The following is a 23,972-nucleotide window of genomic DNA, read 5'->3' on the forward strand; positions in this document are numbered from 1 at the left end:
TTCTTTCCGGAGCAGCCCCTCTCCCCACGGAATGTCAAGCGGCTCCTTCTGTCCGTAGGGGGCGTGGAGGATGCCCCCCTCCCTCGGATTCCCGGGGTCTTTGGCGAGGCTGCTCCCCATCGCGACCCGACGCCGCTACCTGCCAGGTTGCCTGCCTTGAGCGCCTCCTGCCGGACGCCTCAGCAGTGGCATGGCCACACAGTGACCCCTGCTGATCTCCTGGCCCAGCTCTGTGGGCAAGCCTCCGCCAGCATGGAGAAGACCTACTCCCTCACGGCGCATTACGACGAGTTCCAGGAGGTGAAGTACGTCAGCAAATACAGCAGCGGCGGCACCCTGCCCAACGGGTTCAACTTGCAGCTGGGGACCACCGGCAGCACCAAGAAGGCGCGCTGTGGCCTGCCACGCTGGAGCCGGCGCGAGATCTGTCTGCTCTCGGGCCTGGTCTTCGCAGCGGGGCTCTGCATCATCCTGGGCTGCATCCTGGTGCTGAAGTACCTGGCCATGGAATACGACGCCTACTGCCTCAAGGGCTGCCAAGAGCGCAAGGCCCTGGTCAAGGCTTCCCGCTTCATTGCCAGCAACGTCGACCACACCATCGACCCCTGCAAGGACTTCTACTCCTTTGCCTGCGGCGGGTGGCTGAGGCGTCACGCCATCCCTGAGGACAAGCTGATCTACGGCATCATCGCCGCCATCGGGGAGCAGAATGAGGAGAAGCTCCAAGGGCTCTTGGTGAGGCCTGTCCGGCGGCCCTACCAGGCCTCGGCCGAGCGCAAGGTCAAGGAGTTTTTCCATTCCTGCCTGGACATGGCTGAAATTGACCGGCAGGGTGCCCTGCCAATGCTGGAGGTCATTGAGGACTGTGGTGGTTGGGATATGGCCGCCACGGGCAGGCAGGGGCGCTGGGACTTCAACGAGCTGCTGTACAAGACCCAAGGGGTCTACAGCACAGCGGTCTTCTTCTCTCTCACCGTCAACTTGGATGACAAGAATTCCTCCCGCTACGTCATCCGGGTAAGTCAGCCCGCCATTCGGGAGTAACATTTGAGGCACCTTCTCTGTGGGGTGTCTCTTTGCTTCAGTCAAAACCTACGATGGATAAGGCACAACAAAGCGTAATCACGTAGGGACATACAAAACTGTTTCATACTGAAGTCAGGGCACTGGTCTTTCTAGCTTAGAATCATAGAACAGTAGAGTTGGAAGGGGCCTACAAGGCCATCAAGTCCAAACCCCTGCTCAATGCAGGAATCCAAATCAAAGCATTCCTGACAGATGGCTGTCCAGCTGCCTCTTGAAGGCCTCCAGTGTCGGAGAGCCCACTACCTCGCTAGGTCATTGGTTCCATTGTCGTATGGCTCTGACAGTTAGGAAGTTTTTCCTGACATTCAGTAGAAACCTGACTTCTGCAACTTGAGCCCATTATTCCGTGTCCTGTACTCTGGGACGATCGAGAAGAGATCCCGGCCCTCCTCTGTGTGACAACCTTTCATGTACTTGAAGAGTGCTATCGTATCTCCCCTCAGTCTTCTCTTCTCCAGGCTAAACATGCCCAGTTCTTTCCGTCTCTCCTCATAGGGCTTTGTTTCCAGTCCCCTGATCATCCTTGTTGCCCTCCTCTGAACCTGTTCCAATTTGCCTCCATCCTTCTTGAAGTGCAGAGGCCAGAACTGGATTTCCTGCACTGACTTTTGGCATGCAAAGCAGGTGCTCCATCCTGGAGCTGTGGGCCTTCCCCTACTGCAGCTTCAGCATCAGCACGCAACATGCTGGGTGTGCCTGGATCCAGTTGCGTCTGGGCATTTGTTGACCCCTAGTGGCGGAATCCTAACTGCAACTGAGTGAATGCTGCGTGATGCATGTTTTAGTATGGGCTGCTTCATCTTTCAGTCTCACCTTGTTCCTCTCATGGCCCCTGCGCGTGCGTGTGCGTGTACCAAAAGGACATTTTATTGTTTTTGCCGCAAGACACTGGCACAAGTATACTTTTGGGATTCATTACTATTCTTTCTGACCGTTTTGTAGTCATACATTCTCAACGGAACCATCAAATCACATGATTTGAAAAAAACCAAGCACATAATTCAAACATTATTATATGCACTTACATCCATATCGCACCTAATTTTCCCAGAGTTAACAAAAGGAAGGCGTCCCTTTCACAGTCTTCATTATGCCTTGCCTACCCCTCGCTCCGTCATACATATTCAGTAAGGCTGAAGACAGAGAATCGTTTCTGTGACAGCTGAAAGTGGTTTGCAGGAGGCTACTCTTCCCTTGGTAAGGCACACCAGCACATACAGATTCTTTTGTCCCACGCTCAGTCCTAGCCAAACAGGTTTTTGAAACAATATAGAAAACTACTAAGCCGGTTTAGCAGAGTTGACAGTGTTATGAGTGAGCATACGCCACAAGGAGAATCCTGTGCTACCCAGGAGAATGGCCGCAGCTCAGTGGCAGAGCATCTTCTATGTGTGCAGATGGTGCCAGGTTCAATCCCCCGGGTCTCCAGGAAGGACTGGGGGAGACTTTTGCCTGAAATCCAGATAAGCTGCAACCAGTTAGTGTAGTCAGTCCTGAGCTAGATGGATCAATGGCCTGATTCAGTAAAATAAGGCAGCTCCTCGGTTCCTGCGTTCAACTCTGGAGGAAAAAAACACACACTCACCTGTCTTAACCCAGGTGTTGCCATATCAACAGTTTTCCAGGCTTCCTGCTCTTCAGGTACAGAAGGTTGTGCCATTTGGTAACCAATGTTTTCTTTGTAGCTGTTAAGAGATTCCAGATTGTCCACACCCCTCATGTAACCACGTAAGAAATTAAAAGAAGCACATGGATTGGATGTTAGATCACACTCTCTTCCCAAATTCTTTATATTATTATTATTATTATTATTATTATTATTATTATTATTATTATTATTATTATTATTATTATTATTATTGTGCTTCCTCCCAGGCCAAATGCAATGCATATCATGCATATGGACCAAAAGTCATCCCTAGAAGCATCTAAGACACATTCCCCCCCGCATTCACACACCCAATTGTTTATTTATTTCCTTGGATCGTTTATATACCACCTAGTTCACAAGCCATAGAGTAGTTTGCAACAGGCAAATAGATTTTTTTAAAATGATACAATCTTTAAAAACACATAACAAATCACTTAAGAACAATTACTAATAGCAGCAGCAATCAAGTCTCCCCTCCTCCAAACGCCTGCTGAAAAAGGTGCGTCTTCAGTAGCGTAAAACTATAATGAGACAGGGCCAGATGCGCCACAGCTGGGACGGAGTTCCACATAATGAGCAGCCACCACTGAAAAGGCCCTTTCTCAGCTTCCAAAGCCATGTACTTCATCCCACGTAGGGACCACCAAGAGGGCCTATCTAGAGCGTGAGCAGACCAGTAAAAGGCACCTGGACCAGCACACAAGGCTGCATCGGTTCTCCATCGATCAGCGAGGCACATTCATACAAGAGATAACATGTACCCCTTAATAAACGTTAAGGTTTGGGGGTGAGGTTTTGTGCATGTGTGTGCTGCATACTGAGTGCCCAGCCATGGCAAAATAACCTGGATGTGTATTGCAGAGATGGGGAGAGAAATTTGGTTTGGTTTGCATTTTAATGTGAACCCACCTAATTTGCATCTCCTGAAACAATACTTGGATTGAAATGCAGCCATCCTTCAGAATTCACACTTCTCCAGATTTTGTGGTGCAGTTGTCCAACCAAATAATATGGACAGAGTACATACATTAGGGGAAAGTGTGACAAAAAGGCATATATAACATGCAAAAATCCATTCTATTTAGGAAAGCTACTTGAATAAAACGTGTTATATTAGGCAAAACTGCACACAAAAAAGTGAATATTAGGGGAAATGTACACTAACATGCTGAAAAATTTCTGTGAAGTCTTTGAGAAAAAGCAATGTGATGTGGAAATGTGAAGAACTGAACTTAAGATTGGAAAAATAAGAAACTGAGTGAAACCAAAATGGACAAATTTTACCATCTCTGGACTAAAGGCGCATTTGCACTGAAACCATGTAGCCACTGCCCAACTTGCTCTCAGAATATTATGTCTGTTCACCCAGATATTTTAAACATTGAACTACATGATGTACACATGAATTCAAACAATCAACTCTTTGGCTCCTATTTGCACAATAACTTTTGTCGATAGAAAGTCATGGGGATCCAGCAGAATTTGGGGCATCTGGGGTGTATGGTTTCCAAATCACAGGAAGTATTGGCTCCCCTCTCTTTGGCACTTATTAGGCCTCATCTTGAGTACTGCATCCAGTTCTGGACACTGCACTTTAAGAAAGATGTAGACAAACTGGCACAGGTTCAGAGGAGGGCAACAAGGATGTTCGGGGGACTGGAAACAAAGCCTTATGAGGAGTGACTGAAAGAAGGCATGTTTAGCCTGGAGAAGAGAAGACTGAAGGGAGATATGATAGCACTCTTCAAGTACACGAAAGGTTGTCACATAGAGGAGGGCCGGGATCTCTTCTTGATCATTCCAGAGTGCAGGACATGGAATAATGGGCTCAAGTTACAGGAAGCCAGATTTCTACTGAATGTCAGGAAAAACTTCCTGACTTTTAGAGCGGTATGATAACGGAACCAGTGACCTAGGAAGGTGGTGGGCTCTCCAACACTGGAGGCATTCAAGAGGCAGCAGGACAGCCCCCTATCAGGTATTCTTTAATTTGGTTTCTGCATTGAGCAGGGGGTTGGACTCAATGGTCTTATTGGTCCCTTCAAACTCCACTATTCTATGATTCTGTGATTGGGTGTGTTTACCTCCAGTTCTCAGTTCAGTCTTTTAGGTGAAAGCTTTCAAAAGACAGAGTGGGTTCTGCGTCGGCACCATCTTGCAACAGATGATTTGGACATGAGAAGCCAGCAGGGTGGGCATCTCCACCCACCGGTCAAACTTGGCTTGCAAAGGGGGGTTGCTGTTGTTGTTATGTGCCTTCAAGTTGATTACAACTCATGGCAACCCTATGAATCAGTGACCTCCAAAGCATCTGTCATGAACCACCCTGTTCAGATCTTGTACGTTCAGGTCTGTGGCTTCCTTTATGGAATCAATCCTTCCTCTTTTTCTACTCCCTTCTGTTTTCCCCAGCATTATTGTCTTTTCTAGTGAATCATGTCTTCTCATGATGTGTCCAAAGTATGATAACCTCAGTTTCATCATTTTAGCTTCTAGGGACAGTTCTGGTTTAATTTGTTCTAACACCCAATTATTTGTCTTTTTTGCAGTCCATGGTATGCACAAAGCTCTCCTCCAACGCCACATTTAAAATGGCAAAGGTGGGGATTGGATCCAATTCTCCACCCTTGCCTTATATAAATGGATGTAAGGTGTACAATAAGCTTTGATGTGCAGAATACAGTGAGTAGTCCGTGATTATGAACTGGAAACCAGAGGAGAGCATTTATTCCATATTCTTTAATGGTTGTAAGAAGGAAGGAACTAAGGCTGCAGTCTAATGCATGCCTACTCAGAAGTAAGCTCCATTGGGTTAAATAGGACTTACTCCCAGGTCAGTGTGCATTGGATTGTACCCTGAGTGACTTGGTGTAAGTGTCTCTGGAAGGTCAACCTTTCCCTGGGAGGAAGATGGCAAAAGTCCTCTCCCCTGTTTTTTAAACCAGGGTTGTAAATTGGTTCAAATAAATATTACAGGATCTTGTGCCCCTGGTAATATTTTGAGGCTGTATTTCAGGAAGTCAGTATGTGCTACCCCCCCAAAAAAAATCCATTCACAGCAGGCATCAAGAAATGCTCTTAGACCATCTGCCACAGAAGGTATACGCTCCAATTCAGAGGACTAGGTTTTAAACCTAATAATAACAATAATAATAAAATTTTATTTTTGAGTCACCTATCTGGCCGAATGAACAACCACTCTAGGCGACGTACATAATACAATAGAATACATATAAAAACCAATTAGGACCATAATCAAAATTAATCTAAAACACCAATTAATAACAACAATTAAAAGACTAACCCACCCCAGAAATCCCATAGGCCTGCCTGAACAGCCAGGTCTTCAATGTCCGGCGGAAACTTGTCAGGGAGGGGGCATGGCGAAGATCAAAAGGAAGGGAATTCCAGCAGGTGGGAGCCACGATCGAAAATGCCCTCTCTCTGGTCCGGACCAGCCTAGCTAGTTTAACTGGTGGGACCGAGAGAAGGTCTTGTGTGGCTGATCTTGTCAGGCGGCATGATTGGTGATGCTGGAGGCGCTCCTTCAGATAAACTGGGCCGAAACCGTATAGGGCTTTAAAGGTCAACACCAACACCTTGAATCGGGCCCGGTAAACAACTGGTAACCAGTGTAGGTCTATTAAAACCGGAGTAATATGATCACAGCGATGGCTGTTCTTGCTCAAACGTGCCGCCGCATTCTGTACCAGCTGTAATTTCCGGACCGTTTTCAAGGGTAGCCCCACGTAGAGCGCATTACAGTAGTCTAAGTGGGAGGAAACCTGTGATTAATACATCACAATCAGTGAATGGATTGATGCTTTCCACTGCCAATTAGAAACATATACTTGCAAATGAGGTACCTGATTTTGGGTGGCTTTCCAGGCACAACGGGATCTCCGTGCAAATCTGTGCAAACCATCATTCAGTTGGGTGATGAGTTTACAACACAGCAGCTCCCCATTGTGTCATGTAGCCCATCCTGCAGACTTTGGCAAGGAGTCTTTCCAGACTGGTCTTTTCTGGGTTTTTGCAGGTGTATTCTGTGACATTTATTACTGTTTGTTAAATTTATATCCCACCTTTCTTCCCAAAGTGAGCCCAGGGCAGCAAACAGACAATAACGCACTAAAAACATCATTTTAAAAAAGCATCGTAAAAACAGAACATCTTAAAAACATCTTTAAAAACATCTTTAAAAGCAATTCCACTACAGATGCAGACTGTCATTGACACAACACTAGTTGATGAGTGGTGGATTTATACTGGACCATCCGCACATCATTCTGCTTTTATTAAATGCTCTGCGATGCTTTCCCAGCATTATTGCATTATTGCTGTCTGGAGGGGCACCCTTGTGCTGTACCACAACAAAAGCGGGGGGGGGGGAATAAACGGAAATATTTGCGGTATCAAAAGGATTTCAGCAGGAAGCTATGCGACGTGCACTGATTGGAAACGAAGCAGTATGGCCATCACAAAATGTTTGAAGGCGTAAACAGTATTGAAAGTGAGATTGCTCTTCACTACCCTGATACCATCATGAGCACAAATCATCATGAACCCACAATAAAAAGGGGGGCAACAGCTCCCCAATGCAAAAACGGTACCTGCACCTTGCTTGCTCCCTGAGAGTTTTTCAGCTGTGGGGGGCTTTTACCTGGGGCCCTTCTGCAGCTCCTGATCATCTCTCACACCTTTTGCAGACATTTTTTTGAAGACGGGATGTGTCAGTAGAAATTTATGGGGTCATTGCACTGCGCTTAGGGGTGTGGTCGTCCAGGGTTTCAGGGGGGTCTTAGACCCTTAACTTTTTTGGGAGCAGGGTCCCAGCAGGGCCCCTTTGTCTCCAGCATCCTATGAGCCAATCAGCACGAAAGGGGAGTGTGTTAGTCACTGAGAAGAGTCTTCTAACATGCTTCCTTGTCCTTGCCTGCTGATTGGTGCCAATCAGAGTGAAAGGAGGTGAGTCAGCCATTGAGAAGACTCTTCTCAGCAGCTAGCACTCTCCCCTTTCATGCTTATTGGCTCCTAGGGATATCTGTTGTTGTGGAAGAAGGCGTTAACAAGGATCTCATTCTCAACCCAGCATGAAAGGACCTTGCCCTTCTGAATTTGCCACTATACTACTGGCTGCGCTGGAGCATGCTGTGATGTGAGATCAATGCACAACGTGCGTTCAAGACATCTCTAGTCAATCTGCTTCTAACAATGGCTGCATTCACACACAGAGCATTAAACGATAGTTTTAACATAAACTATGGTCTAACGCACTCAAACACACTGACACTGCACTGTGTGTGGATGGAAACAAGCTTTGGTTTACAATTGTGTGCCAACACAGCCATTCTTAACAGAAGCAGAAGCCAATATATGTGCAGGATGTTTGTGCAGGGTTTCAGACAGTATTTTTCCCCCCAGCCCTTGCTGGAGATGTCAAGGGCTCAGGGCTTGGAAAAGTTACTTTTTTGAACTACAACTCCCATCGGAGTTGTAATTCAAAAAAGTAACTTTTCCAAGCTCTGCAAGAGCTGCACCTGCATCTTCCATACCCAAAGCAGGAGTTCTGCTACTAAACCGTGGCCTTTCCCCATTAGGAAGTGATCCAGAGCAGAGAAGTGGTAGTAGGCCCCTTCCTGAATGGGTTTTTTCCTGCTTAGCAAGGGCATTGGGCTACTCTTCAGATGTGTTGAGATGTAACTTTGGCTCTCAACAGAGTTAGCCGACACATTCATCTGTGAATCTGAATATGCAACTTTTCAGCTCTTCACCTTTTTGCAGAAAGCGGCCAAAAATCTATGGGTGGGTGGGGAACCTCAGGCCTGGGTGTCAAATGCGCCCCTCTCTAACTGGCCTTCAGGACCATCCTCAGGCCATGCACCCCCATACCAGCCACCTCCCTTGCTAGCCCAGCTTCACTCCCTCCTTGAGAACTTTGTTTTGTAAACCGCTTAGAGGTCTTTACATTCCAGCGGTATATAAATGTTGTTAAACAAAAATAAACAAAGTGCCATGCTAGAATGTGTCCTTCAACTCGGGCAATGCCTCTTGCTTGGATGGACAGAAGGTAGAGAGGGGTGTGCGAACGTATGTCGACTCTACTCTCCTGGACAACGGTAAAATATACATGAATTGCTCAGGCCAATTTTGTCACTGGCCCTGCCCACCACTAACATGTGGCCCTTGAAAGGATGCTCAGAAAGGAATGTGGCCCTCAGGCCAGAAAAGACTCAGACCATGCCTGGATTTATGAACAGACCCATATTCTGGCTTTCTCTTGATAGATTATGGTCCGTTTCCCCAAGACAATGCCCTCTTTTCCAATCCACCCATCACTCATGTATCACAGTTATGATTGACAGCTGCCCCAGAACTACCTGCCCCATGGAGGTTTATCTTTGTTCAGGTGTGTGGCCTACTAGGTCATGGAAGCATGCAGTAAGGAAGTCCTGCATTTTGACCCCCTTATCCTGACCTCACTTGCTGGCAGCCCTCTGATCCCATTCCTCCTCTCTCTCACACACCCCGTAGCTTGCCTAACTGGGGAAGGGTCATGGTTTAAGTCATAAGGTGTATGCTTTACAAAGAGAAGATTCCAGGGTCTTTACGTGGAAAAGGCCCCCAATCCAATCCCTGGCCCAGACAGCTAAAAGGAATTTGGTGACACAGAAGATCCCAGTTGAGGATCCCAGAGACCTGCTGCTATTCAGTCTGCAGAAATGATGAGAAGCCCCTCCAGACTAGTGTTTTTTGTCTGTACCATGACACTGACACAATAACAGTGCACTCCTGGTGGATTTACCATCTACTCATCATTCCATTTTCATTAGTTCTGCAATGTTTTTCTCCAATGTTACTGCATTATGGTTGTCTGGAGGGGCACTCTTGTGCTGTACCACAAGGAAAGGGGGGCAATCTCTCTCTCTCTCTCTCTCTCTCTCTCTCTCTCTCACACACACACACACACACACACACACACCCCTGCCTTCCTGGATTATTTGTGGTATGAAAAGTTACAGGATTTCAGCACTGACTGGAAACAAAGGAGTCTATGTGCCCGCACAAACAGTATTGAAAGTGGGATTGTGTATAATTGCCCCGATAACATCACGAGCACAAATGGGCATGAGTGCACAGTGAAAAGGGCATCTGGAAGGGCCCTCGGTGAGATGGACTGCAGGTCTAGCTCAGTATCGGGCAGCTGTGCCTATTTTAAGTGTTGCTCCCATTTGCTTTTAAAAGTCCTGTGATGAGCAAATTACAGTGGGGGGGGGGCTGGGGGAACGGGTTGCAATTAGAAAGCTGCAGGCCAGGGCTTCATCCCAGGACCAAGTGTCAATCGCTAAGGGTATTTTTAAGCCGTTGACTTTCTCTTGCAACAGACGCTCCCTGAAAAAGGGGTTTCAGTGCCGGGAACAGCCTCCCCCGGGGAAGGGAGTGAGGGTTTAGATATTGAAATAAATAAAAGAAATATCTTCATGGCCCGGCTAATGAAGGTTGCGTGCAACATCGAAGGCCCTCCTCCGAGTACCAACTCATAGAGAGGCTCGGAGGATGACGACAAGATGTAGGGCCTTCTCAGTGGTGGCCCCCGAACTATGGAATAGTCTCCCTGATGAGGTGCACCTGGCGCCAACATTGCTTTCTTTTCGGCGCCAGGTTAAAACTTACCTCTTTTCACAGGCATTTTAATACATTTTAATATATTTTAGTATATTTATAACACTCTGGTATACTAAATTAATTGTGTAATATGTTTTAGCTTTTGAGTATTTCTGTTATGTGTGTGGTAGTTATTACGTGGTTTTATCATATTGTATTTTATATTCATGTTGTTCACCGCCCAGAGAGCCGTTGGCTGTGGGCGGTATAGAAACTGAATAAAATAAATAAATAAATAAATAATATAATCAATAGCCTGGAAAGGCCAAGAACATTGGCATGGCAATGAGGGACCCCCTTGCCGGCTGTAAATCTCTCTCTTTCTTCCACCCCTAGAACTGTGCTTGCTTTCAAGTACAAAGCTGGCGTGGAACGCATCACAGCACCACGCATGTTTACTACACGGTTTCTTCCATTTCCTCCGCAATTTGCTCCCCCAGGAAAGTGGCAGGGATTTTTATTTTATTTTTTTGCTGGCATGTGTATGTGTGTCTTGACATTTGCTGCCCAGGCAGGGAAGCTGCAACCTCGGCGCCTTGTGCTCTTCCCAGCTCTTTGCCCGAGCTTGAATTAGCGAGGAAAATGAGGAAGCAGAGCCGCTGGCTTGCCAGTCGGCACTAATTGCCTGCTCGGGCTGCAGAGGTGCTGGTGGGATGCCGTGTGCGGTGCTGGGCCCTTATTTGCATGGTGGAGGCGCTGCTTTTATGCCCAAATTAATGGGACTTGGATGGGGAGGGGAAACTTCACCAGGCAATTTCCCTCCTCGTAATTGCACTGTTTAGCAAAAGCAGCGTGCCAGGCAATTTTCCAGGCTAGCGGTGAATTTGCGAAGACAAGGAGAGGAGGAAGAGAGGGGGTGCCTCTGGGTGGGTTCAGGGGGACATCAGCACCAGAGATCCCTGCTGGGCAAGGGGCCGTCGCCCGGTGGTAGGACATCTACTTTGTACGTGTGAGGTCCCATGCTGCCCTGGGCTCCTGCTGGGAGGAATGGTGGGATATAAATCAATCAATCAATTTATTAATTAATTAATAGATAATGTTCTTTCCCCAGCATCTCCAGGCGGGGTTGGGAAAAGACTCCCTGTTTGAAATCCTGGAGAGCTGCTGCCAGTCATTGTGGACAGTATTGAGCTAGATGGACAATTGGTCTGAGTCAATATAAGGCAGCCTCCCATATTCCTATAAATGGGCAGTCTAGACTAGTGCAGCACCCTGCTTCCCGCAGAGAGCGCACAGGGACCTACGGGGGACCCCCAAGCAGGACATGAAGTCAGCAGCCCTCCCTTTTCTCCTCCCCAGCACCTGTTATTGAGAGGTATACTGTCTTTGAACATGGAGGTTCAGTTAAGCTGCCTTGACTCATAGCGTTTGGGAAACCTCCATCTTTACCAGAAATGTGTCTAATTTTTTTAAAGGCCACTAAACTAGAGGCTCCATCTCCACATCTCATGATGCAGCGAATTCCACCAATCAATTCCGTGTCGTAGAATTCACTGCCACTGTGTGGCACTGTGTGTGTGTTGAGAATAGAGAGGGGCTGTGTAAGGGAAGAACTTGTGCTTTCCTGGGCCAGATTATAAGTGTCTTACTGTGGCTTGGTGTTGGGGTAGTGGAGCAGTAATAGGTGGGGCCACCTCTGTCTTTTCCCTCAAATGCCCTCTATGCACAGACCTTTTCCATGAAGCATTTGGCGCATAGCCAGCCTAAAAATTTGGGAGGGGGGAGATCCAGGGGTGTAGTTGCCCAGGGTCCTGCAGGAGGGTCTTAGACCCCTTCCTTATTTGGGAGCCAGGTCCCAGCAGGGGTCCTATATCTGCAGCGTCCCACAAGGCAGCATGAGAGGGGAGTGTGTTGGCCACTGAGAAGAGTTCCAGTGACTGTCGATTGCAGGCAGGCCTTTATTAGTTCTTACTTCAAAAAACCAAGACAAGTTGCGGAGAGGGAGAATTCTGTAACTGCAGAAGAAGAAGCAGGGAATCCTGATGATAGCATCCCGTCTACATCATCAAGGAGTTTGGTAGCAGCAGGAGAGCAACGTGTAGACACTGGATCCAGTAATTCCAGCCATGTTGCCAACAGTGAGAAAGGACAAATGGTCACAGTGACAGAGAAGCAGAAAGCAGTCTTTGAGCCTGGCCAGGTTATTCTATCATCTTAGAAGGGGGCACGGCCGGGACCATCATGAAGGGACCCTGCACTTCTGAATTTGCCATGACACCACTGGAAGGAACAAAAACAAAGTAAGGGGGGGAGATTTTTTTTCTGTAATAAATTTATTTGAAAATAATTGTGGAGGGGGGAAATTTAGGTATGGGCAGGCTGTCCCTAGCTACGGGCCTGGGTCAGAGTAGACATCTCAAGAAAAGCAGGGTCCAGACCCCACATTGGAAGGAGCAGGTGTGCAGCTTGGGGGTGCTTCTGGATCCAGCTTTGTCACTGGAGGCCCAGGTGGCCTCAGCGGCTCAGAACACTTTTCGCCAGCTTTGGCTGGTAAGGCAGCTGCGATAGTTTCTGATCCTGAGCAGCTTGATCACAGCAGGTCAGGATACGAGTGGGGCTTCCCTTGAGATTACTCTGGACACTGCAGTGAGTGCCAAAGGTTGCAGCACAATTGCTAACAGGAGTAGGATCCTGTCAGCATTTTGCACTTATGCTCAAAAATCTGCACCAGCTGACGATTTGTTACCAGGCCAAGTCCAAGGTGTTACTACTGGTGTATGAATCCCTTACTGACAAGGGTCCAGTTTACTTAAGGTATTGCCTTGCCTCAAATGTGTCTACTTGAATGCTGCGATCTGCAGAACTTGCACTTTTACAAGTGCTACATAATGTCTCTTCTGCATTTTCAAGGAGTCATTCCTTTAGTGTGGCACTTTGGAACCTTCTGACTATTGACATTAGGCAGGGGCCCGCACTATATTGCTTTAGATTCCTGCTTAAAACTTTTTTTTTTTTTAAAGCCAACTTTAGTTACCTATGCTTGTTTTAAAAGTTTTACTGGTTTTATCTGTGTTTTATTGATAATTATCTTATGTATCTTTGTGGGTTTTTTTAGCAGTTTTGTGGATTTTATCTGTATTTTATTGATCATTTTATTGTGTACACCACTTAGAGAATGTTATAATTAAGCAGACTCTAAATCTTTCTAAATACATAAATGTGCCAAAATAGCAGAGAGTACATATATCAGGGACACCGGGGGGGGGGCACTTATAGAGGAGGATCAGTGAGCGAGCTGATTCCCTCCCAGCCACCCCCACAAATCTCACCAAAGGCTGGACTCATCTCTGGTTTTGGGATTCAGGAAGGGTACGGGGAGCCATTTGCATATTACAAAAAAAAGAGGGCATCTATTTGCACAAAGCCTCTCGTGCTAGTTTATGTGTATAGAGGCAGATTTTAGAAATGATACTGTAATTTAAATAGAAATGCATTTCACCATGGCAGGGAAGGCTGTGAACAGGTAAATCCTCATGCGTCTGCTCAGTCCTCTGTCCAGATGGTGGCAACTGTGAAGAGGCAGCTACTTCAAGCACATGCGCACGCATACACACCCACTTTCCCATCTTAGGGTTCTTATCTAAACTGGACTTGGACAAGACATCCCCCTTCAAACAAAGGATTGCACTCAGTAAAGTAGGACACCTGGCCACTCTAGCTGGGGGACGGAGCGGGGAATTAAAACTGTCCGGGAAGGGAACTTTGCAGGAAGATATCACAGGGGAGGGAATTATTAAGCACCACGCTTCCAAATGCCAGTTTTTCTCACAAAAATGGTTTCTGGCACATGAGAGCATTACAACTGAGGTTGTCACCTGATTAACAAAATCTTTTATCAATGAGTTTTAATTGATTAGACATTTACATTTGCAGTTTTAGAAGCAAATTCTTTCTTTGATTCTAAATGACTGGTTGATTGATTTTTATTTACGGTCATAGACCAAACTGTCGATTCTAAGAGGTGCACATATATGTCTCAACCAGGGGTGCAGTCATCCAGAGTCACGGGGGTCGTAGACCCCTTACTTTTGGGGGAGTAAAGTCCCAGCCAAGTACCTGTATATGGACCAATCATCATGAAAGGGAAGCATGTTAACTACTAAGACATGTTCTTGTCCTTTTGTGCTGAATGGAGCCAATCGGAGTGAAAGGAGGTGAGTCAGCCCCTTAGAAGACTCTTCTCAGTAGCTAACACACTGCCTTCCCTTTCATGCTGTTTGGCTCCTAGAGATGTCTGTTGTAGTGGAAAGTGGACTCAGGGACAACATGGAGAGGAAAGGAAATTGGGCAGGGTTGAGAAGGGACAGAGCCATGAGGAAGCTACCATGAAGGGACCCTGCACTTCTGAATTTGCCACTCCATTACTGGTCTCAACTGACGCCCTTGTGCTGGGAGAGGGCTTCCCTGCTGTGCGAGAGTGAACGGGGGAGGCATCTTCTAAGATGGCACCCTATTAATGTTCTCCCTCCACTGCTGGAGGGAGAGTGCCTCTGAATCCCAGTCGCTGGGGATTGCAGGTGAGGAGAGCGCTGTTGTGCTTAGGTCCTGCTTTTGAGCTCCCCATTGGGACATCTGGTTGTCCATTGCAGAGCTTGGAAAAGTTACTTTTTTGAACTACAACTCCCATCAGCCCTAGGCAACATGGCCACTGGATTAGGCTGATGGGAGCTGTAGTTCAAAAAAGTAACTTTTCCAAGCTGTGGTTGTGAGAACAGGATGGTGATCTAGATGGGCCTTTAGCCTGAACCGGCAGGCTCTTTCTCTGCTCCTATGAGCGCCTTTTCTGGTTAATCAGTTAAAGGTAAAGCAGTCTTCCCCAACCTTGGGCCCTCCAGAGATGTTTTGCATCACATGGGAGCAAAGCAACATAAGGACATAAGCAGAGCCTGCTGGGTCAGGCCAGTGGCCCATCTAGTCCAGCATCCTGGTCTCACAGTGGCCAAAGAGATGCCATATGGGAAGCCTGCAAGCAGGACCTGAGTGCAAGGGCGATTTCGGTTTCTAGCAACTGGTATTTGGAAGCATCCTGCCTCCGTCTATGGAGGCAGAGCATAGCCATCATGGCCAGTAGCCACTGATAACCTTATCCTCCATGACATTAAGCTGATCCCCAATGAAGTAGCAATGCAAACAATCTAGGGTTGCCAGGTTCAGGGCCTGAGACTGTTCCTGTATCTTTAGAAGAAGAGAAGTCAGCCAAGTGCAGGTTTTCTTGCAACCCTGTAATGGGAAAAACCACAAGGTGGAATTCTCCCTTCCCCCTGCACAACTTGGAGGCTGGGCCTGGCAACCAAGAGGTCTTCTGTATCTTTTAAAGTTGTGCAGGGGGAAGGGAGAATTCCACCTTGTGGTTTTTCCCATTACAGTGTTGCAAGAACACCTGCACTTGGCTGACTTTCTCTTCTCCTAAAGATACAGGATCAGTCTCAGGCCCTGAGCCTGGCAGCCCTAAAACAATTTCATTTCTCAGCTGAAGTTAATGTGGGAGTGAACAACTGTTGCTGGGAAAGACAGGAGCAAATGACTCCTTTCCTTTTTTATTAAAGAATCATTTAGGCATTTCCAGGCTCTGTGGCTCAAGGCAAGAGGGGGGGAAAGCCCTATTAGATGAGTATAAAGCACGTGAAAGCTCAGAAACCAGACTTTCAAGAGGATGGTTGCTTTCAGACAACTGGTTTATTGAGCATTCATCCTCATTTGTTGTGGGGAGGTAAGATTGTGTTGGCTATTTGTTCAGCATTTAAAACAGACGAATCTTGATGCTCTTTGTGCGGGCAGCAAGATGTGTATGCATGTGGGATGGGGTGTTTGCAAATGTGCACTGCAAAGTCTATCTAGTCTATCACATATTTGTATTCCACGCATCCTGCAAGCAGCCCCGGACAATGCACATGTAGATTGTGCCTCACAGCAACCCTATGAGGTAGGCTAGATGTGAGAGATGGTGAGTAGCTCAGAGTCTCCCAGACAGCCTGACGATTTGAGTGGGAATTTGATTCTGTGTACACACCATACATTTAAAGCACACACACCCAAGAATCCTAGGCTCGGTAGTTTGTTATGGGAACTGGGACCTGTAGCTCTAAGGGGTAAACTACAGTTCCTGGATTCTTTTGGGGCAGGGGGAAATGCCCTTTAAATGTACCGTATGCAAACATAGCCTTAGCCTTTCCCCAGTCCAGCATTCCATCTACTAGAATAGGGATGGGGGACCTGTGGCATTCCAGATGTTATTAGACACCAACACAGAGTTGGAGGGGACCTCAATGGTCAACTAGTCCACCCCCGTCAATGTTGGAAATCCACTGCCACGACATCCCTGATAGGTGGCCATCCAGCTTCAGCTTCAAAACATCTTAAAAGGAAGAGTCCACTCCTTCCAAGGCTGCCTGTACTATTGTCAGATAACTCATACGCTGAGATCTTCCTAATGTTTAGTGCAAATCCCCTTCCTTGTGATGTGAAGCCATTGTTGGGGTCCTCTCCTCTGAGCAGGGATGGCCGACCTGGTGCCTTACAGATGTTGCTGGACTCCAACCTCCACTGTCCCTGACCATTGGCCATACTGGCTATGGCTGACGGGAGTTCGAATTCAGCAACATATGGAGGGCACCACATTCTCCATCCTTGCACTGCAGCGCTCTAGCTCTTGCCAGGTGGGAAGAGGACGAGCATGTAGAAGGGATGCACCAGATCCTGCCCACTGGCTCAGGCAGGGACGTTGACTGAGTATGTAATGGGGCGATGTGTGTGTTCCAAAGGGGAGCGGCTGTGCCCTGTGACAGATACGTGCCTGTTGGGTTTAAGGTTGGATGCGTGCATCCATGGGCAGGTGAAGAAGTAGAGGGCTTGCATGCCCCGAATGGCCATCAATCCCAAGATTTATGGAGCCAGCCAGTGGGGTTGTTCTTTGCCTTCCACTCTGTGTCCCTTGCACACGTGTCAACATGTTATACTGCTCTGTGCCACCCAACCAAGAGCGACTGAAATTGGTTTTACGTGAGAGCTGGATTTCTCTTGGATTTATTAGCTATCTCAGGATTTTTTAAAGGTTCCTTAAATCTCAGCACTTACGATAAAAACCTCTGGAATAGCACCACTCAGGTGCGACTCTGTGTGAATGCATGTGTTTAAGTGGGCAAATTCTTGCCACCCTCTAAATTCATCTGTTAAGGGATATTAAGAGTTGCCTGGTCCTGTTCTGTGGGGTCAAGTCAGTGTTGGGGGCACCCCTAGCAAGCATGATCCAGACTTGTGTATGCCAACCGTCCTCTCTTGGCTGGCTGCTGGATCAAAATAAAGGTCCATCCATCCCTCCTGCTCTTGCTCCCAACCAGCTCATATGCTGCAGAATGTATTTAGCTTGAAACAGGGCTTACAAAACATAATGGTTAGAACAGCCTTTGCCAACCTGGTGCCCTCCAGATGTTTTGGGCTGCAACTCCCAACAGCCCCAGCTAGCACGGCCATCATTCAAAATTCACACTTGTCATAGAATCATAGAATAGTAGAGTTGGAAAGGGCCTATAAGGCCATCAAGTCCAACCGCCTGCTCAATGCAGGAATCCAAATCAAAGCATTCCCGACAGGTGGCTGTCCAGCTGCCTCTTGAAGGCCTCCAGTATTGGAGAGCCCACTACCTCTCTAGGTAATTGGTTCCATTGTCATATGGCTCTAACAGTTAGGAGTTTTTCCTGATGTCCAGTCGAAATCTGGCTTCCTGCAACTTGAGCCCATTATTCCATGCCCTGCACTCTGGGATGATCGAGAAGAGTTTCTGGCCCTCCCTTGTTTGACAACCTTTCATGTACTTGAAGAGTGCTATCATATCTTCCCTCAGTCTTCTCTTCTCCAGGCTAAACATGCCCAGTTCTTTCAGTCTCTCCTCATATGGCTTGGTTTCCAGTCCCCTGATCACCCTTGTTGCCCTCCTCTGAACCTGTTCCAGTTTGTCTGCATCCTTCTTAAAGTGCGGAGACCAGAACTGGACACAGTATTCAAGATGAGGCCTAACCAGTGCTGAATAGAGGGGAACGAATACTTCTGAATTTCTGTCTGAATTTTGCAATGCAGTTCTCCAGCAAATGTGTACAAAATGTGTATAAAAATGTATACACTAGGGTAAGGTGTGTATACATATCCTCTATTAGTGAAAATAGCATACAAATATGCATTATTTTAGGGTAAATTGCTTTGCCAAAATGTATACGTTAGGCAAAATTGCATGCAAACATGTGTATATTAGAATACATTCACACTGAAATGCCACTGAATATTCTTGAGGACTTTTTTATTATTATTGCAACCTAACATGGAAGTGCAGAGATTGAAAAAAGACTGGAAAAATGAGAAACCGAGAGAAACTGAAATAGACAGATTCACTAACCCTTAATTGCAAGGCATGATGGCAACATCCCTTACTTGCAGCTTGTGTGTCAGCAAGGGTTATTTGGAGATATACTGCCCCTGGACATGGAGGCTCCACTCCATTAGCCAGCTATCTTGTCATACACAGATCAGCAGGTGCCTCTGGTGAACTGAAAAACAACTCGCCAGAGATGGCAGCCTTGCAGCACTATTAATATTGAGTACAAGCAAACTTATCTCACATTGGACAGAAGACAAAAACCCCAGATCAGAGACAAGGAAGGTGCCAAGCCTTGCTGATTCTCTTTAAGCTCACTTCAGCTGCTGACTGATTCATCCCTTCAGCATGGAAACAATTCAGACCTTGCAAGTGAGCTTTGGAATCATCCACCCAGGATACATCTGTATCAACATGACCAATCCGAGGACAGGCTTGCCAACTTCATTACTGGCCCTGCTCCTGTGCCTTTAACAGCAGCACGGCCCACAGATATTTAGCTAGGAAAGAGTTCCTTAGCACGGAGATGCATGGTAGGGGATCTTTACATTTCTAGCTTCTGTATGTCAAGCTGCTGATTAACGGCACAGGAGCTGGAGAAGTTTTTTAAAAGTCAAAAGTAAGTCCAGGTAAAGGGGGCATGGTTTTGCAAGAGTTTGGAGCAGACTCCAGCTTCTCTCTTGTTTTAAATAATTAAGGACAAATTGTAGTCTTTGTTTGTGTCTCTGTTGCAAATTGCCTACAGGCAGCAGCAGCTAGTGGCTCCCATGTCAGCCGGGCAGTGTAATCCTCTCTGGGTTTTAGTCTGAACTTTCAAGAAACCATTGAAGGTGCTGGAACTTGGGTTTAAAAACCTTGGACAGCTCCTTAAAAGCTCTGATGAAAACCTGGAGTGGATGACACTGCCCCACTGACATGGGGGCCACCAGCCACCACTGCTTACAGGGTTCTACACTCCGACAGCCCAACAGACACACACTGTCTCTGCCAGTCTATTTTTTCCAAAGCTCTCCTCTGATGACTCTGAGTGAGCCTCCCGGCTGTCTGGATCCAAGTGCCTGTGTGGTGACAGCAAGCTAGATCTGTCATTATGGCCATTGAATGACGGTCTCAGTTTTGGTTGAAAATGTATAATAGCCTTATGTCAAGATTAATTGACTCCAATTCATAGAACAGGAGCAAGGAGAATGCTTTGTTATAGACAATAACGGATGAACACACTTCTTCACTATGTTTCACTGGTTACTTTCTCTGTGTGTCGTGTTCATTTGCTTAACCTTGGAAATATGACTGACTGTTATACTCTGGCAGAAGCTCTTTCTCTCTGTGTGTGTAATGGTTAAGGGACTGAGCTGTGACTCAAGAGGTCCCTGGTTTGAATTTTGCCTCTGGCATGGACTCACCAGGTCCCTTAGACTAGCCTCTCAGTCCCAACCCTTTTCCTCCCTCCTTCCCTTCAATCTGCACTATAATGCTTACCTACCTCACAGGGGTAGGATAAGGATTACCGCAAGATGGTGTATGCAAAGCCTATTGATGTATGCAAGGCTATGCTGCCTGAAGCTGATGGGAGCTGCAAGACAGCTGGAGGGCAGCAGGTTAGAGAAGGCTGTTCTGGAGTCCTGTATAAATGCTAATTATTATCTGAGACTCCATTTTTTAAAATCTGTTAGCATGGAAGAAGAGGGTAAATGATCCCCCTCCAACTGTTTCAGCAACCAAATATACAGTAGGGCCCCATTCATGCGGCGGGTTACATTCCAGACCCCCACTGAAAAGCAAAACCCACCAAAAAGCGGAACTCCGTCAATAAAATTGTGCCAGACGCCCGAAAAACACCGTAAAAGTGGAACAAGCACCGTATGAGTGGGGCCTTACTCTAATTGAAAACTGCCATATTAGCAGAACGCCGAAAAGCGGGCTGCCAAAAAGCGGGGCCCTACTGTATCCTGATTCTTGCAGACCAGATACAAGAACACACTAAGGCAATTATAATGCTGTGAGAGGCTTTCAAGATTCAGGGAGCATCAAGCCCATGGACCAAACAGGCCATCCTAGAATCATAGAAACATAGAATAGTAGAGTTGGAAGGTGCCTATAAGGCCATCAAGTCCAACCCCCTGCTCAATGCAGGAATCCAAATCAAAGCATTCCCGACAGATGGCTGTCCAGCTGCCTCTTGAATGCCTCCAGTGTCGGTGAGCCCACTATCTCTCTAGGTAATTGGTTCCATTGTCGTATGAACAGTTAGGAAGTTTTTCCTGATGTCCAGTCGAAATCTGGCTTCCTGCAACTTGAGCCCATTATTCCGTGTCCTGCACTCTGGGACGATTGAGAAGATATCACAGCCCTCCTCTGTCCTTCCGCAGGGCACTTCATAATCTGCCCGCCACAGCCACCCAGCTGCTATTCATTGGGTTCCATCTCGCTCTTAATTCTGTTTAACCTGTCCTTATCTCCATCATCCCTGTCTAAACGCCCATACTGCACAGCTCATTCTATTCGCTAGGCCTTAGCCTGGGGACTTGAACAAGAGACCCATCTAGTCCATCTAGACTAGACAGATCTCTAGTCTGAAATCTGTTTCTCTCAGTGGCCAGTCAGATGCCTCCGGGAAGGGCCAACAAGCAGGGCATGAGTGCAATAACCCTTAGGAACCTAGAAAGCTGCCATATACTGAGTCAGACTATTGGTCCATTTAGCTCAGTATTGTCTACACTGGCTGGCAGCGGCTGTCCAGAGTTTTAGGCAGGAGTTCTCCCAGCCCTACCTGGAGATGCCACTGGGGATTGAACCTGGGACTTCCTGCATGCAAAGGAGATGCTCTAACCACTGAGCTGTGGCCCTGCTCTTTCCCCACCCATATTCCCCAGAAACTCATTTCAGAGTTTTAGTGGGGGGAGGAGAGCCTGGCTGGGAGTCCAGAGTCTGTGAGCTCAAATCCCCGCTCGTGTCTCCTGGGCGTCAAGGGCCAGCTAAAGATCACCCCCACAGGGAGTGGCTCAGGGGTTGCGTGTCCTGCCACCTGTGCAGCCGTGGGCAAGCGGCATAGTCCCAAGGAGCCCAGTTGCCCCCCAGCTGGCAGTTGCAGACAAGGAAGGGGCTGGCTTGTGCAGCTGTGGCAAGCTGAGCAGGCCCTAGCCAGCTGGGGAGGACTAGCCGCAGGGGGAGGCAATGGTAAACCTCCTCTGAATACCACTTACCAGGAAATCCCTATTCGTAAGGTCGCCATAAGATAGGATCAACTTGAAGGCCGTCCATTTCCATTTCAATCCTGGCGGTAGGATGTGGGCATCATTGCTATTGATAGCCGTTTCTTCCACAACTTTCCCTAATCCCCTTTTAAAGCCATCCAAGTTGGTGGCCATCACTGCCTCTTTCAGGAGCAAACTCCATAGTTTAACGATGCGCTAGGTGAAGAAGTCATACTTCCTTTCGTCTGTCCTGCAAGGGGTGTCCCTGCACAGAAAGCACCCAGGTAGGCATTTCATGTTTTTAAAATGCATCAGTTCCCCTCAAAGCAAACACCATATCCTTTGAACTCCTTAGCCAGCTGCAAAAAAACCTTGAAGATTTCTGTCTCCTTTGCTGGTGTCATTCCAGCAGGCTAACTGTTTTTCTCTAGCTCCCAACCTAGGGAGCGGTATGTGTCATAAATCGACGTAGCTAGTAGCCACTGGCCATCAAAAGCCATTCAGCTTGAGCACACGTCTTCTAAGCTAGCTGGGGCTGCTGGGAGCCATTGTCCAAAATATCTGGAGGGCAACAGGTTGGTGAAGGCTGTTTGAAAGTATGGAAGGGACTTTGGTTGTTAGCTAAGCCACAAACAACAGAAAAGGCCGTCTCTGCCATAATATAATTGTGTGTGCATGCGAGGGATGGGCGAGAATTTTGATTCGGTTCGCATTTCAAGCCAAATTTATCAAATTCACACCTTCTAAAATAATATCAGAACCAAAACACAGCCATCCTTCAAAACTCACACTTTATGAATTTTGCAATGCAATTTGCCCATCTGAACAATGTTTACAAAAATGCATATGTATGGATTTATGAATATATAACGTGCAAAGAATTTAGTACATGATGAGAAATGGCTTGCGAAAATGTGTACGTTAGTCAAAACTCCATACAAAAATGTTTTTATTAGGAGAAATTTTCACTAAAATGCTGGAGAAGTTTTGCGAGGATTTTTTTAAAAAATCACAAATTGCTGGAGAAATATGGAGAACTGAATTTAAGATTGGGAAAATGAGACACTGAGAGAACTGGACTTGACTGATCTTTCCATCCCTAGTGCGTGCACACGTGCGCACGCATGGTTCTGCATGTGATAGCACATAAATGCTGTTGTTAGTTTGAAAAGAATATATTTCAAGTATGCCATGTACATTTTTGCTGTGGCTTTTCTCTTCCCTCTCTTCACAATTAAGATCGATTCCTTAAAGCACTGTGAGCACAGATCATTTCAAATAGCGATAATTCAAAGAGTCCTGCGTGTGGACCCCACTCCATGCGCAGATGATCTAATTTCTCATTTCAAGCCAAACAATGGGGCATCTCCCCTGACAGCCCCCGGCAGACATCTGTGCCTATTTTGCCATCTTTGCTTTGCAGGGATGCTCATAATGCTCTTCTTCCTGCTTCACCTATGCTCCCTTTTGTCCTCTCCAGACTGGGTGCCTCTTCGGGTGTCTCTGCGGTATTCCCAGCTTAATCAAGGATTCACAGAATAATATTGGCTTTCTCTTCGCCATAACTTTTTACATTTTGAACGGGATCCAAGTCCCATCCCTTTGTACGGCGCTTGCAGGCTCATTTCCTACACAGTGATGTCAGCTGTGCTTGTGGCTTTGACCTTGCACTGTGAATTCAGCATTTTACAATAGGCCCGTGACTCAAACCATCCATTACACACAGGCAACGTCAGGGTTGTGACAACCGTATGCTAAAGCTGGGAACGGCACAAAGCGGATGCCCGAGACTTCTCACTGGGTAATGCACCCAGCCTGACAGAGGAGTGATGTCTGTCATAACTCTGTGGGTCACACTGAATAAGAAAATAGGGGATTGTACCAGGAAGTAGTAAAAGGTTTGCCCGCATAAACCATGTAAAGGTCACCAATGTGGTGCCCGCCAGTACCTCCTATGGCACCTGCAAAAGGGGCTCAATAAATATCCTCTCAAAAACCCACAGTGTGCAAG

General features: G+C 47.0%; 1 protein-coding gene across 2 annotated transcripts in view; it reads left to right on the top strand.

Annotated features, from left to right (window-relative positions):
• Window positions 1-252: 252 nt before the first annotated feature.
• ECEL1 (endothelin converting enzyme like 1) overlaps window positions 253-23,972 on the top strand; it is a 64,947-nt gene continuing 41,227 nt past the window's right edge. For both annotated transcript variants that reach the window (XM_061634526.1, XM_061634527.1), the window contains exon 1: window positions 253-1,017. In XM_061634526.1, coding sequence (XP_061490510.1) covers window positions 253-1,017 — 765 coding nt within the window. The remainder of the gene's footprint in view (window positions 1,018-23,972) is intronic.

This window comes from Rhineura floridana, chromosome 7 (genome assembly GCF_030035675.1).
Source record: "Rhineura floridana isolate rRhiFlo1 chromosome 7, rRhiFlo1.hap2, whole genome shotgun sequence".
In the NCBI taxonomy this organism is placed as follows: Eukaryota; Metazoa; Chordata; class Lepidosauria; order Squamata; family Rhineuridae; genus Rhineura; species Rhineura floridana.